The sequence below is a fragment of the Magnolia sinica genome, chromosome 3, assembly GCF_029962835.1.
Source record: "Magnolia sinica isolate HGM2019 chromosome 3, MsV1, whole genome shotgun sequence".
Taxonomy (NCBI): domain Eukaryota; kingdom Viridiplantae; phylum Streptophyta; class Magnoliopsida; order Magnoliales; family Magnoliaceae; genus Magnolia; species Magnolia sinica.
The window spans coordinates 116,428,140-116,447,295 of NC_080575.1; the positions used below are offsets into that span (position 1 = coordinate 116,428,140).

Below are 19,156 nucleotides of genomic sequence, written 5' to 3' on the forward strand. Positions count from 1 at the left end.
AAGAGTCTATTTAGGTGATAGGAAAAGAGAAAATAATAATAATAATAATAATAATAATAATAATAATAATAATAATAAACTTTAAGATTATCTAATGATGATTTTCCAATATTTTCTTGCTCAAAGATCAATCTTTAAGCATTCCATTTTTTGTGGTCTTTGTTTGGATAGAGAAAATCTCATAAAACCATATTTTTGTGCATGAGAATTTGACAATAGTGTTTTGATAAGAATTATTTTTAGGAATCCAATGTTTCCTTTGCTTTAGTGAAACGTTCCACCATGAGAAAAACCATCCTCTCTCTTTTCTTTTTCTTTTTTTCTTTCTTACGATCCAAACAGGCCCCAAAAGATAAGTATGATATCATGCGTGGGATATGATATGATGGTAGTTATATGTGCTAACTGGACATCAACTAACGCCCACAATGGGCCCCACCAGGGATGGGCACATGACAAAAATCTCACTTGACCAATAACAAACCACTCATCCAACAAGTTGCATTCAAATGTGACATTTATCCCCTCTCAACTGTTCCCTGCAGCATGGCCCACCTGAGTCACGGATTGGCATGATTTTTGGGCCTATGCCTAAACAAGGGGAGCGGATCCAGTGGTCAGGGAACATGGTGCACAAAGTATTTCTTCCAGAAACATGCACAAGATAAAAGAAAAAGAAAAATAAGGAAGAAAACACATCAATACATGAGGCACTTTTAAACACATCTTATGGCTTTGTCACCACACACACACACACACACACACACACAAACAAAAACCCTCTTTAAGAATATGAAACACCAAAATCGAATCGGGAGCCAAGCATTGCCATCCGCCTCCTGTCCTTTCTCTACATAACTATTTTTTGAAGATAATAATCTACTGATATATCACGGCATGCCACTGCAGAAGCCCATCTTCCTATGGTCCGCTTCAAACTGTGATCAGAAATTTCATGAGCATGTGACCGGCTCTTCCCATTCCCTACTTTATGGGGTTTGAAGCAGATCAAACATTTCACGAAAATACAAAAATATTCATGAATAACTGCAAAATGAACAAGAAGAAGAAGCTAATGAATATGGAAAAGGGGAGAAAAACTCTGTAACTAAGAACATTTACCACTGCAAATCTCAGTCCACTAAGAGTCGATGATTTTTATTTTTATTTTTTACCCACACACACCACGTGGGTACTCGAACCCATGACCCCGCGGGGTCTACCACAGGCATTTGATTCAACAATAGTCACACAAACGGCACTTCTGTGGAGCCCAACACACAGCAACAACATCATGGCATAAACACGAAATGAATATGATGCAGAGAATGCAGTCTCCCAGCTACAAAATTCACCTGCCCAACAGTGCATGCAAACTTGATTGCATTTGGATCTGCATGTTCATACGTTTGTAGATGTGTATGCATGTATTCATACATCTTCATCATGTACATAAAGAAAATGGTAAACATTGAGTTTAATAAGAGAAGACAGCATAAACTAATACCTGCTATTAATTCAGAAGTCATGGAAGAGCATAAGCGCATCATCGAGCCTTAGAAGGGATGCTTCCAATAGTGCCTTCACTTGCCTTATCCGATTGATTCTTTTTTCTTGGGCTTCATCAAGTACATCTCGTGGCAATTGTAAAACCTGAAAAAGTAGATACATCATACAATTACAGTGCTAGTAAACATATGGTAGAGAAAATGCTGCCTGCATGGTGAAAACCATGCAACACCATTTGGGCAACTTCCGACCCCCTTTTTCTTCCACATATTCAAAGTTTTGGCACAAATAAAGTTCCAAACCAATCCAATTGGTGGATGCTATCAATTTTGATGGTAAAGGATTTAGCCAGCAATCCAAATTTAATGTGTAAAATCATATGGTAAGGATATTCCAATTAGTGTGATTTTTGGTACCCTCCACTGATAATTGGCACACATTTTGCATGGTCCAGATTTCACCAGTAATGGATGGGTAATATCATGTTCGAAAAAAAAAGGTGGTGACCATTGTTGTAGTCCATCTCAACAAAAGGGGGAATAGAAAACACATCACTGCCTCTTGGGCCTGGATTGGATCCAAGTTTGGATCAGGTTCACTTCAGTATGAGGTATGACCCAAACTGGACCCATTTAAAACAAGGGTTCAGGTCAGGTTGGGTTGCTTTTTAGAGGACCCATACTCAACCCATTTTGTAATTCAGGTACTTTTGGACCTAAACCTACCAGGTGGGTCGAAATTTTAGACCTAAATCCACTAATTGTCGGGTCCAGTCAAAGGGTCCGGTCCAATGACTTGTCACCTCTACTCGACCCATTTGCACCCATACCTCCAGTCCTACATAAAGTCCGAATAGGAGATCTCGAATTATGGTGTACTAGAGGCCAATTAATAATTGTATTGACCACACCCATTGTCAAAGATCCTACTCATCTCCTTCCAAACACCCTGCAAAATTGCTGAGGATACCATCTTCTAGACAAATTTTCCTCTTGGTCGAAACTAACCACACAACCACTCACCTACAACCTCACCAAGGAATTCATTTGGAGCCCATTTTGGCCCAAAAAAGGCAAAAATGGTTCCGAATAAGGATGGCAATGGGCTAGGGTTGGCCCTAATACAAATGGTATGCCAAAACGGTTATATAACAGTAATGGTGGTAACGTTATGAGTTACAGGGCCAAAACGGACGTAACAGTCCCTTAAAGGCCATTACATAAAGGTAATGATAGCAACCATTACACATTAAGGGGTTGTGAAGGTTATAACAGCCATTATAGAAAAAGACAAAATGACCTGTAAAAGCCATTACAACCCCCATAACGGCCCATTACGCCACCCATAAAGGCCGTAACAAGTCCGTAACAGCCCATGGTAGAGCGGATACAGGTTTTTCAAGTTTTTTCCAGTAATAATAAAAAAAGAAACTGTAACAGCCATTAGCGGGACTACAACTACCATTACAGTTAATGGTGGTGGCTGTTACGGCCACCATTTCCGTTACGGAATACAATCATCATAACGGTAACGGCAATGGCTACTACTCACGGCCACCTTTACCATTATGGAACACCTTGCATGGTCCCCTAAGCCATGGCCCTAGCCATAATCGGCTTGAATAGGCCCAGGCCAGGCCGTGCCAAGGTTGTCCTCTAGAGGAAAGAGTTGAATGATTAGAAGTTTGAAATAGTTCTATCTAAGAACTTTCTTTGGGTTATCCTCTACCTACGAGAAGTTCCATCATATAAATAGTTTGGATCATTGAAACAGTGCCCCACCTGATGATTGGACCAAGCTATGTTCATCATTGGCCCGAGCGCAAGTCATCCTAGATTTCAAGCCTGAGCCCAACACCTGGGCCAAGTTTAGGGGCCCATGCCCTGGCCCTGCAGGATCAGGCTACTCAGGCCAGGCAGATACTAGGAATTGACATTTAGGAGCCTTCCAAACTTTGGCACATGGCAACCCCCACCATCGCATGAAAAGAAACACTCCAAAACTTTGCTGAACCTACCTTTTTTGGCTCTTCCTATCCATGGAATTCATATCAATGAAGACCTCATTAAGCTTACTCATGATATTCTTCAGCACAATCAATTCTTCGATTTTAGATTTCTCCTAAGAATTATTTTCCACCCAAAAGAACTCAGAATTTCACAGATATCCTTCACTGAAGCTTCTTTTTTACATAGTTATGAGGTACAATGATGAAAAGGAGATGGCCAATGGGGCCTCGTCAATCCCAATACCATTCCAAAAGACATTGTTGTTACCGACAAGAAACCGAACTCATTTGCCAAACATGATCCCCACTTAATTTGTCTGTACTTCAACCAAAGTCATTCCAACCTCACCAATCGCCCTACAATCATCCGACCCCGTCCTTCACCAAAGTTCCTCAAAATTACCTTCCTCGAAAATGTCTTAGACATTTCGACATACCTCTGCCACGATTTACCTAAAAGAGCCCAAGTATTTCCACTATTCTTCCCAATCCCACCCCATACCCCCTTTGCCATTTGGCTTCTACACATCCACTTCCATTTCATTATATGAAATTTATGAATCAAACCTCTCCCCTCCCCAAGGAGGTTTGTTTGTAGCTGATCAACTTCCTCGGCCACCATCGTTGGCCGTCTTCAATAGAGACATGAAGTTGAACAGAAGATTTGACAAAAAGAATTAAAGGAGCACAACCCAACCTTCCAAATGAAGGTACTTCTCTTTCCATCTAGCCACCTTGCTTTGCCCACCTCTCATCGACTAGATAGGATGCTCTTATAAGTTACAAAGGAGTCACATATTTGCAACACACCCACATCACCAATGAATAAATATGCTCTACCACTGTACCTACCTTGCCATAGCACTTCTTCCCACATTACCAGAAGGCTAGATGCCACTTTAAAAAAATGCAACACGCCTTTGAGATTTTTAATTTGGTCTAGAGAAGCACTCACACGATAAGAGCATCTTTTGCAAACAAAAGATAGGTGACCACCGATGCAAGCATATGCCTTCCACAACCTTTAATGAGACTAATACCTAAAGCCCCTCTAAGAAGCATACTAGGACGATGGGCTACCAAAGGAAAAAAGAAGAAGAAAAATGTCCCCTTGCCGAGGCCAAACTAGCTCGAGAAATAGTCGAATAGGACCATTCACAGGGACAGACAATAACGCGAGGAAAAGCATTCAAGGATCCACCTGATCACTTTTCACTGAACCCACTCTCCTAACAAGACTCCCAATCCATGTGATCATAGATTTTCTCCATATTGAGCTTGTGAGGAATACCTGCCTCACCGAACTTGCTTATCAAATCAATACACTCATCCACAATTAGATTTCATTACGGATTTGCCTCTCCCTGATAGAAGTTCCTTGGGAGGGGAAATGATGCAGCTCATCACCTCCGTCATCCTAGCAAAGAGAATCTTAGCTAGACTTATAAACCCTCCCCATGAGGAATAGAGCGATGAACGTACTATTTAGGCATTCGCTCAATCTCGACCATTAGAATTCATTCATGAACCCCATTACATCTCGTTAAGCACATCACAGCACTCTTGCAAGAAACTGATGGTGAAACCATTGGGTCCTCACACTTCGTCCCTGTCCATATCGTACACTTGCAAGCCACAGAGACAAAACCAGCAAGCATTGAAGGCTGAACTCCTTCCTTGGTACCAGCTTAAACAAGACCACTTAGACTACATTCATAATGGGGGAGAGGAGGGAAAGAGGGAATCAGGTACAATCATGGTATTTTGGAAAGAAATCAGCCCAAAACCCATCAAACAAAAAGGAAGAAAAGATCCTCCCTCACAATCCTCTGGTTTATTTCAAAAACAAACTGCAGTGATAGGCTAAGGGGATTTTATTCCTAGCTAATCAAGGTAATCAAGACCTAAAGATTCTCCCATTATCACTAATATGATCAACTTCTAATTAACCACAAAAAATTGCACAGAACCATCCTTCAAATCCTGCTCAAAACAAGATTTACATCTGCAATGTCAAAATAGGGATTCCAGAGAGACAGGGACATTCCAAACACTGCAGCAGAGTCCACAGGTTGGTGGAAATTGGAATCTCGCCAACTAGGAACCACCCCTTCTTTGTGTGGTCCATTGATTAGTGGCTCAGGGAGGTTCTTTCTCATGTTCAAGGTAACATGGACGACTTGCCATCATCCTCATCAGCTTAAACAGCAAGACCACTCAGATCACACTCAGAATGGGAGAGGAGGCAAGAAAGGAATCAGCTAAAATCAGGGTATTACGGAAAGAAATCAACCCAAAAACTCACCCAACAAAAAGGAAGAAGAAAAGATCCTCTCTCACAATCCCCTGTTTTATTTCAAATTTCAGATTTAAAAAACAAGCTAACTGCAGCAATAGGCTAAGGGGGTTTTATTCCCAACTAATCAAGGCAATCAAGACCTAAAGATTCTCCCACTAGCACTAATACAACTAACTTTTAATTAATCACAAAAAAATGTACAGAAACCATCCTTCAGATCCCACTCAAAACAAGATTTATGCCTGCAATGTCGAAACAAGGGGGTTCCTATCTAGCAGAAATGGGATTCTAGAGAGACAGGGACCTTCAAACACCACAGCAGAGTCCACTAGTTGGTAGAAATTGGATTCTCGGCAACTAGGAACCACCCCTTCTTTGTGGGGTCCATCGATCCAGCATCCGCATAGCCCCCCCCAAAAAGGGAGGACTTGCCTTGCCATCTTCCTCATCGCTTGTTGATTCCCCATGATATGGAACCAAGTGTTTAATGTTGAATACACAGGGTTGTAGATATAAGTGAGAAGCCACAACCTACAAGCGTTCTAATTGATCTTTTAGATGATCTCGTATGATCTTATGCTCTCGAGCTTGTTACTCTGACGGGGAACCTTTCCATTGTCAACACAGTCCACACATAGTTGCCCACCTCAGAAACAACTCACCTGCATTTATACACAACTATTTTGTGCTAAGGTTGTGATGCAGGGACATGTGATGACTTAATCCTAGATGCATATATAATTAGGTTAAAGAATATTCAAATAAATACATTAATCAACTAACCGTTTCCAATCAAAGGGATTAGGTAAATCTCAACACAAGGATGGGGTGATTCCGTCAGGATTATGCCCCTTAGCATAAAATCACACAAACAGTAAAAAGGGAAGACCAAGGGACATGAGGATATCCTAAATCTAACATAAGTCAGTCCACGGTCAAGTTTGAATCTGATTCTACTAACCATCCCTCTTTTTCGTTCAAACCAAAAGGGGAATATCCAGATAGGAATGAAGGAGGTGAAAAATGAAGGGTTCGAGATGAAGAAAATACAAGTCCTTTGTCATCAAAAGAAAATAAGGCAGATGATTCTTACATTTTTCCTGCACCTCGAAAATCTATAAAGAAGGAAGCCTAAAATCGGGATGGAATCCTCAACACCCAAAGGTCAATCCTGAAACTCTAATCTATTGATAAAAGAAGAAGAAAAGATACAAATTTATATTCATTCAATAATTATTAAAATAGGGTTTTTGACAATGTATATATAAGCAATAGAAAAAGTAAAAGTGCACTGAAGCCCCTAAAAATAAGAAAAATAACAAAAACACGAAAAATAAAGAAAGTGTAATAAAGCCCCTGAAACAAGGAAAAAGAACAAAAAAAACTTCTAAAACTAAAACACCCGTGCGGCAGGGTGTGAAATCCAACCTATGAATCTGTAGTCAGGGTGTGGTCATGTCACTCCTGCACTCGTAGCACGTCAGAAAATGGATCCGATGGACGCAGCGTCCATTCACATCAACTCCTCAACTCTGGTACTCTATCGGCGACGTCCTCTCCTCTAGTACACTATAAAGGGTGCACCACTGATGTTCGCATCAGGTTTCTTGCCCCAATTTATTGACACAATATTTCATGGATACTCTTTATATGTCAACTAAATCCTCAGCCTTCCCAGTAACTTGGCCTAGACTCAGAAGTGGAGCAAGGTATGGCATACTAGCAATTAGGGTAGTCAATGGATTGGACTCAGGCCAAGCCGAGGTATGTCCAAGCCAAGACTGCAAAGTAAACCTCCAGCCTGAGTCCATAACAAGGCAAAACAAACAAGCGTGAGCATGGACTGTGATGATTATGCTTGGCTCAGCATACAAAGCTAGGGAGAATCCTTCATCAGTTCCTTGAAGAGTGTTCAGAACTCTGGAAGCAGGTGAAAAATGAGTCGGCCAGAGCCCAATCATCCACTTTTGTGCAAGATCGAAGTGTTCATTAGGTGTGCCCCACCATGCATCATTTATTACAAAGTGTGCATGAAACCCTAAACGGGTTGGGGCCAAGCCAAACTCAGGTTTAGCTGATGGGCTCTTAGACACAGCTTGAACCTGGTCCGATTAGTAAATGGGCTTCCTTTTCAAGCCTAGACCCACCCCTCAAACCTCATATTCCAGCCCAAGCTCGGCCTAAAGTGGGTCCGGCCCAAAAACCTAATGGGTAGCCCAAACCATTGGCAACCTACTATCAAGATTTTGCCCATACACAATTTCCAATGGGACCAGATGAGCCATCTAGTTTTTGGACATATTATAGTAAAATTCAGTGTATGAAACTGCTCTAGTTTGTCTACTAGCCTCAGCAGATTTCCCAAACTCCGACTTTATAATTGATGGAAAAGGCGTATGCAATGTTTTAAATATCGACGATATTGGCCGATATATCTTGTATCCCACCTGTGCGATACGCAACGTACAGGTAGTGCCGATATATCCCACATGTTCGATCCAGTAAGTATTTTCAACTTCCGATCATTTTTTTTGTTGAAATTATATTAAATCAATGTCAAATGGTTACAAATTCATTGGTTCTTCATGTTTTACATGAAAAACCATGGAATTGAAGCTTTGATTTGGATATTCATTGGTTCTTCATGTTCTCCATGTTTTTTTTTTTTTTTTTTGAAATTTCCTTCAACTGACTGTTAATTGAGACTCATTTTGAAGTATTTAGGAGTACTTGATGAAACGATCATCACAAACACTATAATTTCGAAATTTGAGTATAGGTGGTCCGATTTGGGGAAAATTCGAAATTTACCCAAGTTCTCCCAAATTGCTTACAATGTTGCACTCCAAATATGCAATCAAGCATCGATGATGGCTTATCTACTGATTTGTTAAGTCCTTGTCAATTTTCAGAAAATAAAAATCATTTTTAATTAAAAATTAATTTAAAAAATATTAAAATATTTTTTTTCAAATTTTTCCTTCAACCAGCTTGTCAATTGAGACTAATTTCGAAGTATTTAGGAGTTTTTGATGAAATGATCATCACATTCACTCTAAATGTTATGCATTCAATTTGAATGCAGTTGCATTAGCTCAATCAAATAGCACATAGCTTAGGAGCCTATACAAAGGAAACGTATTATGTGCAATTGTTTTTTGATATGTTATGATTTAAAAATGTGTATTAAAGTCTTTTTTAACAATCCGTGAAGTTTCATTAAAAAATTCAATTATTTTCCCAATGTTTCCCCATGTTTTCCAAAAAGTGTAATAAATTATCCAATACAAACGATATATCCCGTGCAATAACCGATACATATCTGTATCCCAAGGATGTGATACATAACACGATACCAATATTTTGAACATTGGGTGTATGTAAGAATGCTACTCATTTTTCACATCGACAGTTCAATTTATGCTTACCCGTTAATGTATTGAGTGCCTCAAGGTCCTGGATACAAGATGAACTCGCATTGAACTAGGTGATATCGCCATTGTTGCAATGCCCGAACTATAACGTAGAACTCAATGTAATATGTCGAATGATTCATCCAGAACCACTAAGTTACTTGCTAAAGAATGTTACTAGTTGGCCCACTTGACTCAAAACTAACCCAACGTCAAAAGTGGGAGGCATTGCACTTTACCTCAAATATTGCCAAAATCAACCGTTAAGCTGGAACAAGTGCCTTGAATTTCTTCTTTACAAGCTTAAAACTATCATTTGCAGCCTTGCTCCTCCAAAATGTACTCTTCTTCAGACACTCGATAATCAAAGCAACGAATGTACTAAAATAATGAATGAAGCAACAGTAGAAAGTAGCAAGAAAAAACTTCGTCTACATTCTACGGCATAGGCCCCTCCAAATAGCTTTCACATTGCTTAGGTCCATCTTAAAGGAAAACCATGCTATTGAACATGCAGCTACTCTTCTTGGCATTCTCATAGCTTCTCTCTCCACAACACATCAAAAACCCACAAAAAATGCAACAAATCTTCCTCACAAGCAGTGTTCGAAATATCAATATCGTGCAATGTATTGCACCCTTAGGATACAAATACGTATCGGTTATCGCACGGGATATATCGTTTGTATTGCATAATTTATGTACTTTTTGGGAAACATGGGAAAACATTGGGAAAATGGTTGAATTTTTCAATGAAACTTCAAGGATTATTAAAAAAGACCTTAATACACACTTTTAAATCATAAAATCTCAAAAAAGAATTGCACATAATAGGTTTCCTTTGTATAGGGTCTAAGCTATGTGTTGTCCCATTGAACTAAGACAACTATATTCAGTATCCACCCCGTCCATTTGTTGTTCATTGTTTATTGTATATCCACACCGTCCATCTGTTTTTCCAGATGATTTTAGGACATGGGCTCAAAAATGAAGCCAACAAATATTTCAGGTGGACCACACCACAGGACACAGTGGTCATTGAACTTCCACCATTAAAAGCTTCCTAGCATCCACTCTAATGTTTATTGACCATCCAACCTATTGATAAGGTCATACAGATTTGGATGAAAGATAAAAACAAATATCACCTTGATGTAAAACTTTTGTGACCCACAAAAGGTTTTCAATGATCATTAATCGTTGTTTCCTGTACTGCGGTCCACCTAAAACTTTTATCTTATTTATTTCTAGGACCATGGCATAAAATAAGCTGAAAAAACATATGAACGGCATGGGTATACAATTCATACATCGAGGTGGGCCCTACGATCAGTGGTCCCACCCCCATTGCTGGTTCGAGGACTCACCTAAGTTCGTTGGGGCGCAGATTAGGTGTTACTTGGGTAACAACTTAGTGGGTGTTCCCACCTTGATGACATTTTATATATCTACTCTGTCCATTCGTTTTTCCAATACATTTTAGGACAAGTTGCTAAAAATTAAGCATATCCAACTCTTAGGTGGACCACAACACAAGAAACAGTGATGATTGAATAATCACCATTCAAAACTTCCCAAGGATCACTTCAAGCAGATCCGTAATGTTTACTTTCCATCCAACCCGTTGATAAGGTCAAGAAAAAATTAATTAATGGAAAATACAAAGATTAGATTCATCCAAAACTTGTGTCCTACAAAAAGCTTTTAATAGTTATTCACCACTTTTTCCAATGGTGTGGTCCACTAGAGATTTGGATCTGCATAAATTTTGGGATAACGTCCTTAAATGAGCTAAGAAAAAGGATGGATGGCATGGATATGGATAAAAATCATCAAGGTGGACCCCACACAGTATGGTTAACACCCATTAAGCTCTTACCCAGGAAATAGCTAATCTGCTGCCTCCGCCATTACCTAGTAAGAGACGGATGGACCTATCAAGGGCTGTATGGGGCCTACCATATTAAATATGTTTTATCCACGCCGTGCATCCATTTTGACAAATCATTTTAGAGCATGATCCTAAAAAAGAGGCAGATTGAATGCTCCGGTGGACAACACCACATTAAACAGTGGTGATTGAGTTATTTGTCATCCAACCTGTTCAAAACATCATAAGGCCCATCGTGATGGTCATTTGGCCATCCAACTTGTTCATAAGGTCACATGGACCTGAGTGAAGGTAAAAAAAATGAATATCAACTTGATCCAAAACTTTTGTCCCTACCGATAAGTTTCCAATGGTAAGTGTTCAATCTCCACTGCTTCCTGTGGTGTGGTCCAATTTAGGCTTAAAAATGCCTCGTTTTTAAATTAATGCCCTAAAATGATCTTCCATAATGAATGGACGGATTGGATAAAAAATATACATCAAGGTGGACCCCACAGAGCCCATGATACTTCGTCCGTTTGAGCTCACGCGACGCACCCACGTAAACCAATTTTTGAAAAATTGCAAACAGAAAGGGTTTTAGACCTTCCAAAACCCTAAAATCTCTCCAAAAAAATCCCTAATCTCTCCAAAAAAAAAATCCCTAAAATCCCTTGATTAAACCCAAATCTCTTAGGGTTTCGCAAATTTCTTGTTGAAATCTCCTTTACAATGTAAATCGAGCATCTATTCGAAGAAGAAGAAAAAAAGATTGTAGAGATTACAACGCACTGCTATGGATCGATCGAGTGGCCCACCAAATTCTACTTCAGATCATGCAATGTTCTTCTATAGGTACCGAAATCCTCTGGATTGAATGATTTTCCCCATTTTTCTCCTTTTTTTTCTTCGATTTTACAGTGATATCACAAAAAATTGTGCAACATATCGCACGATACATAGAAATCTATATTTTTTTTCATTTCCGAGGGGTTTCCAATGGGTTTCGTGTCACTGGACAGCGATAATGATAATATCGACCAATATATCGGCCGATAGTATCGATATTACAAACACTGCTCACAAGTACGGCTATTGACCCAAAATATCATTGAAATACATTACCACAAACTTCCCACTAAACGGTCAAAACAAGTAATTCATGAAAGTGCTTGGTGCATTTGACAAGCCATTCGTATAGTCCCTCATTGGCCTCATTGGTCTGAAAAGACATTTTCCACTCAGTCTTGGGAAAAAGGTATGCTATAACGGTAACGATGGACCATTGGTCCATTATTGTTACAACATGGACCGTAACGATCGTTACAGCTTCTTCTTCTTCTTCTTCTTCTTTTTTGAAAAGCCTATTTTAGGCCATAACAGGACCATTAAAAGTCTTCTTTTTTTTCCATAATGGGCGTTACGGCCGTTATGACCCCGTAACACGTAACGATTACCACCATTACCATTTTATAACAGTCGTTACATAAACATTTTGGAATACCTTGCCTGGGACAAATACGATTTTGGTGATAGCCACTCCTCGAATCAATTATGGAGAGCACAGTGGTTTCTGCTATGGATCAAACATGTCGTTCAACCTCATGATTGGGTAGTACCACAAACTACAATAATTTTTTAAATTATCTAGCAATATGCACATATCCGCCAAGAGCCATCATTCTTTAGTGTAAGAAGTGCCAGCACCCAACAGTCTCATGCTTTCTTGGATCAAGCCCTTTCCAACAACTCCTGGACTTGTCAATTTAACTCCACATGCTCCTTAGAAATCATCCGGTAGGCCGCTTTATTCAACAAGCTCAAAATGGAAAAAGGTCAATGTTGTTTGTATGTCCTTCATTGGGGGTAAACCCACAAGAAGCTCACCCAACATCACATCACGAAATTCCTCAAGCAATGGCTTCACATTATCAAGCACATTCACTTCTCCACCAAATTTTTATGTCGCCAACCACTACCTTTCAATCTCTTCGGCTTATCTCACAAAGGTGGACATTTAAATTAGGTTTTCATCCTTCCCTTTAATTGGTTTGGGATTAAACTCTTCTTGTATCAACCCAAGGTGATCTTCTCACCATTGTATTAGGTATAAGAATTCTTATGGCAATTGTGCATAGTACTATGGTCATATTTCCATGGTCAACTAGTGCAACCCAGTGGAGTCAATGAGATCTCGATACCTAAATTGCAAAAAGCATAAAAAGTACACCCACAAGAACAATGAAGTAAAGAGGAAGAGGACTTTATTGATATCAACCTGCTTCCCTTACAAAATATTTAAGAAAAATCACACTTAGAAAATTTGGAACAACTAACTCCTATACCACCCTCCGCTTTTATAGACCCTAAATGAATCTTTAATTAAAATCCCCCCAACTAAGAGATTGATTTCAAATCAATCATAATTTACTTCAAACCAATCTAATCTACCTAAGATGGTAAAAACCTAATAACAATAAAAGCAAAAAAAAAAAAAGAAGAAGAAGAATAAGAAGAAGAAGAAGAAAAGAAAAGAAAAAAAGAGAGTAATCCTAATGACATTTCTTAATCAGCCTCATATATGCAATCACATCCCCTTCATATCTTCAATCACATCCCCTTCATATCTTCGATCACACCAATCACATTTTCAATTACATCTTTAAATCAGCCCCCATCTTCCAAAAAATAGTAAATTGCAATCCTTGATTCAAGCCCCCAAATCTATAAATAAACAGTCTAAAAATCAGCAAATGTTGGGCTCTACAGTGGGCTATGGGCCTACGTTTTGTTGGCCCTACCGTGGGCCTAAGTGGGGTCAGGCCCTACAGTAGGCCTAAGTGGGCCATGGGTATATAACTTGCATTCATGACTACCAAATTACACCACTTTTTCTCCATATTTCTTTCTAATTAAAAGTGAAACAAGGCATCTTTTTGAAATGGTTACCTGATTTTGATTACCTTTGCTAATCTATGAGAGCTTGTATGGTATCAGATGCTTCTTAGTTGACAATTTCAACTTCTCAACGACCTCTTGTAAGACAACATTCTCACAATTGTCCTTCATTTTACGCACCCTGCCTCCCATGTGCTAGTCTACCAGCAATCTTTCGGGACGAATTGTTTTGGAATTGAAAGGCTTTGGTGAGTACCAAGGTGATGCGAACATCAGTGGTGCACCCTATATTGTGTACCAGAGGAGGCGTCGCCGGCAGAATACCAGAGTGGGGGAGTTGATGTGGATGGACGTCGAGTCCATCGGACCCATTTTTTGACACACTACGAGTGTAGGAGCGGCATAACCACCCATGGGGTGGATTTCACACCCTGTCGAGCGGGTGTTTTAGTTTTAGGTGTTTTTTTTTTTGTTATTTTCCTTGCTTCCAGGGGCTTTAGTGCACTTTTTTTATTTTTTATTTTTTTGTTACTTTTCTTATTTTTAGAGGCTTTAGTGCACCGTTACTTTTTCCATAGCTTATATATATTGTGAGAGACCCTATTTTATTATTATTGAATGAGTAGAAATTCATATCTTTTCTTCTTCTTTTATCAAGATATTAGGGTTTCAGGATTGGCCCTCGGGTGTTGATTCTTTTCTTTGATGACAAAAGACCCGTAGTTTCTTTATCTCGAACCCTCCCTTTTTCATCCTTTTCGTTCTTCTGGACATTCCCTTTGATTTAAATAGAAAATAGGGACAGTTAGTCAATAGAATCATATCCAAGCTTAACCGTGGACAGACTTATGCTAGATCTGGGATATCCTCATATCTCTAAATCCTCCCTTTTTATTGTTTATGTGATTTTATGCTAAGGGGCATGATCTTGACGGAATGATCTCATCTATGTGTTGAGATTTGCCTAATCCCTTTGATTAGAAAGCAGTTGGTTAATTAATTTATATATTTGAATCTCGTCGTCCTTATTATACATGCATCTAGGGTTAGGCCATCACATGTCCCTGCATCACAAAGTTTCACCTTCATTGCATAGATAACCTCATCATCCTCATCCTCATCATCCTCATACCAATCATACACTGGATCACCGTCAAGATTGAAATCACCATAGATTTCAACCCTATCAATTACCAATAGTTTGTACTTATCTTGGTACAAAGGATTCTTGTCACATTAAAAGGCCCAGTGATTCAAATCCCAACTTTTGAAGCACATGAATAGGAAACTTCCTGCATTCTTGGACCACTGAAGATGCCCAGCCACCACCGTACCCATATCTTCAGGTGCTCAAGTCGGCACCACCAGTTCTTGCACAATTATGAGCTAACATGCTAGGCACCCTTGTCATAGCTCCAAAAATAATAATAATAATCCAGAGCGAGACCTAGCTTGTCAAGACTCCAATTGAAAACCAATGAACAGCCTTGGAAATCAACAACACTAGGTACATCATTAATGCATCCAGAATTAAAGGCTACGGTCCAATGTACGTACCAAAACCATGAGCTGATTGTTGGACACGTTCAGATCATTGCAAGCCACGAAATAACTGAATTCTTTGATGTAACCATTAATGTTCTGATCCCCTAGGCACAAAGCATGCAGCCGTTGATGCATAATCTACTTGTAATTAAGGGAAGAAATGTCTCCTTCAAGATAGGCTTCATTTTCATCACATGGTGATCGACAACCGCCCTTGGCATTGTTGAATTCATCAGATCTGCTCTCACCATGCTGACAGCCCGCCTTTTGAGGAAAATTGCAACCAATTTTACCCAACAGTCTCCAACATGTCATTAAATTCAAAGATTTGCTCGACCACGTTGAGCCATTGACAGGCATGGGGTCCCCCCATGGAATCTTGATCTTGATTATGAGATCATGAAGTTAGTCATCAAATCGAGGATTTATCCACTCTCCTTGCCTGAACACGTCTTAGAAAAATGCATATCATCAACAAGACAATTTGGATTCATCCAAAGACTCTGGATAATGGATTATGTTGCTACGAAAAGAGATAAATACTCTTACCTGCCTTCATAGATATTATCAATTCCTCATGTGGATCCATAACGGGCTCATCATTCGTCGTTGAGCATCTGCAACATCTCCCATTAGATGCCATCGCAGATCAACCTCAAATACCCTCAAATGCAGTTCAAGCAACCCTTGATTTCAGCAAGCAACACTACCATCTCTTCCCTTGGTTTCATATATGAGAAATCGTTAACAAATTTTGTCAAGATCCTGCTCTGATAGTGATACTGACTAAAGTAGATCCAATCTTTGATAATCTACAAAAGCTCATCTAAAGCCTTTAAGGCTTTCCCGCTATTAGAGGGGCCATCCATGCACACGTATGTGTGCATATGACATATATGTGAATGTACATGTGTTGGGTGGTGCTTTTATTGGTTTTTAGTGCTTAAGGGCATTTCTGTCATTTTCTTTTTATAATAATAAAGTTGTGATTGGGGCTGTTCAACTCTAATCACATCTTCCTCTCAAACATTTCTCTCCACCCTTTTCTAGGCCAGGCAATGGACCAGGCCGAGGCCTGAATTTTGAACTGATCGGGCCAGGCCTACTCAAAATTTCAATTTTGCTAGGCCCAGGCTCAGCACATTGCCAGCCTTACACTTTTCTTCATTGTTCTTCGTTCCTTTGAATTTATACTCACTCCCTCCTTTCCAGTTCCTCATTGTGTTGCATCATCAACGATTCATCTAGATAATGTTGATCTCCATTACTTAGATCAAGCTTTTCCCAGTCAGCATCTCATTTAGCATTGATGTTTGCTAAAATTGCATGTGATTGTGTTTAGATATTTCTAATGAATTCGTAACAAGTTCACAGAGGAAAGAAAATAATAGTTCTGAAAATAATTTATACCAAAAAAAAATAAAAATAGAGGAAGAAATATGACCTCATGTTCTTGTTCAAGCTCATAAGCAATTCGTTGATTGATATTCAAAGCAGCATGGTACATTTCATCCAGGACATGTTCCCAAAGAGTTTCCTTATTCACTTTCCATAATGTAAATGGTGGTGGCCCATACATATGTAGAACTAATTTCTGCATGGAAATTAAACAGCCGAAGGTATAAACAGCAAAGCTCAGTTTCAAATTAGTAGTAAAGAGGCTAAGAAGGCATAACATATTGCACATGTGAGTTGCAACAATTAATAGATTACTTCAAAGATATTCCAAAATCTTAACATGTATTCATGTGTTTTCTCAATACAGATAATTTAAGCATAACCACATTCAATACATGTTAAGATTTTGTTAATGTTTTACCTCCATGTGCAAGTAGTCATCCTTCCAAAGCTTGAAAAGAATTTTGTTTGCTTCCTTTTTTTCCACGAATGTGACATCTGAAATCTATAAAGAGGCAAAAAGTGAGGCATGCTTGGAAGAACATGTATTTTCTGAGGATCTAATGATATGAAATATCTTTCTAATGCTTGAAATGATAATCAAATCTCATCACTGAAACAAATTATATCCCCATCCATCAAGAGAGAAAATATCACATAAAAGAAGACTATTATCCACACACCTACAACCTACCAATTATCAAAATCTAATGAGAAGTCAGCACTGTCACAAAACATGATCTCTATAGTTACCAGAGACGAGAAACTAATGGAACTTGGCAATACTTACTTACAATTGAACTTTGCTGTGAAAGATGAAACTAGTTCAGACATAGATAATGAGGAAAATCTAAATATGCATTTGTATGATTGTTTGGACATGGGACTTAAACCAACCTTGCAGAAAAATATAGATTAGATCACAATGCAAAGAAATTCAACCACACTGTGAATGCTATATCGGGGTACGTTTGGATGCCCACAAAAATCCATTGTCAAATTTTGAAGAAATCAGATTTCATTAGACCTGATATCTACAGTCCTGTGTGGATTACCCAACCTAAGTTTCAAAATTTGCATTCTTGCCAAAAATTCAGTTTCCAGGAAAACCTAGCTGGACTTGGATTTACCAGATTCAACTTTTGAGAAATTATGGGAATCGTAAGCTCACACACGTGTTAGCCTATATAAGGTTTCCCATCTACATGCGTCGCACATGGATGAGAGATCGAAGCTGTCCAATAAGTGTGTTTCACTGTGTGAATTCCCTGGCCCAAAAATCAGGTTGATCCAGTAATCATGTCAGTAATTATGGAACTATCAGGCAGCTAGAAGAAAAATTGGCCTTGTTGGTTGTTTCCAACGTTGTGGTCCACATGGTTAAGAGGACCAGCTTGCTTTTTATCCAAGGAATCTACATTGTGGAACCCTCTTGATGGACATCTTAGATCTCTCACACATGAGCCATGTTCAGGCACACAATGGTGTGCAGATGGAACCCTTATAGAGACATGTAGGGGTAGCAAACTTCTCCAATCCATTAGGAGAACTTTGATACGTTGCCAATGTATGAAAGTTCATATGCATCCACCAACCAATTGTACAGGTGCATACATGTGACTAAAATTAGACCATTCAAGTTGAGGACCCCAGTTAGATGGGCCCCAAAACAAAGAATAAACCGAATTGTCTGAACTTACCTGTTCGTGGACATGTAATGGACAGTAAAGACGAAAAAAAAAAAAAACAATGATTTGAATCAACAATGTCAAATTGATCTGAGGATGGGTTCATCTGACCAATCGATTTTGGGATGTGACCTGTTTATGGTGGATCCCATGATTTGGATCATTTAACTGAATTACATGCATGCTGCATGTACAATTTCAGAGTACAAGTGCGTGAACCATCAGAGTCTGCTAGAATAATAAAGAACCACCCACCTTTCAAAACCCTTTGCTATTGGTTACCAAAAAAAGGAGCAATGTTCATATCCATCTCAATGGACCACAACATCACCCTCCAACGAGTGTTCTGGGCAATGTATCATGTATATTCAACATCTGAGCTGCTGAAAAGTTAGGCCCCACCTTGAAGTTCATAGGCAGGAAAATCAGACCATAACTTTCCACAGGTGCGCCACCTAGTAGAAAACAGTAGAAAACAATGAACAGCCAGTGACATGGCTCAATGTATGCATTGTGTCCCACTTGATG

At 39.2% G+C, this 19,156-nt stretch overlaps 1 protein-coding gene across 1 annotated transcript in view; it reads right to left on the reverse strand.

Annotated features, from left to right (window-relative positions):
* Positions 1-526: 526 nt before the first annotated feature.
* LOC131240886 (uncharacterized) overlaps positions 527-19,156 on the reverse strand; it is a 35,573-nt gene continuing 16,943 nt past the window's right edge. The window contains exons 12-15 of the mRNA XM_058239410.1: positions 17,362-17,445; positions 16,987-17,136; positions 1,508-1,653; positions 527-1,047 (exon numbers count right to left, since the gene is read on the reverse strand). Of these exons, the coding sequence (XP_058095393.1) occupies positions 1,519-1,653; positions 16,987-17,136; positions 17,362-17,445 (369 nt within the window). The 3' untranslated portion in view covers positions 527-1,047; positions 1,508-1,518. The remainder of the gene's footprint in view (positions 1,048-1,507; positions 1,654-16,986; positions 17,137-17,361; positions 17,446-19,156) is intronic.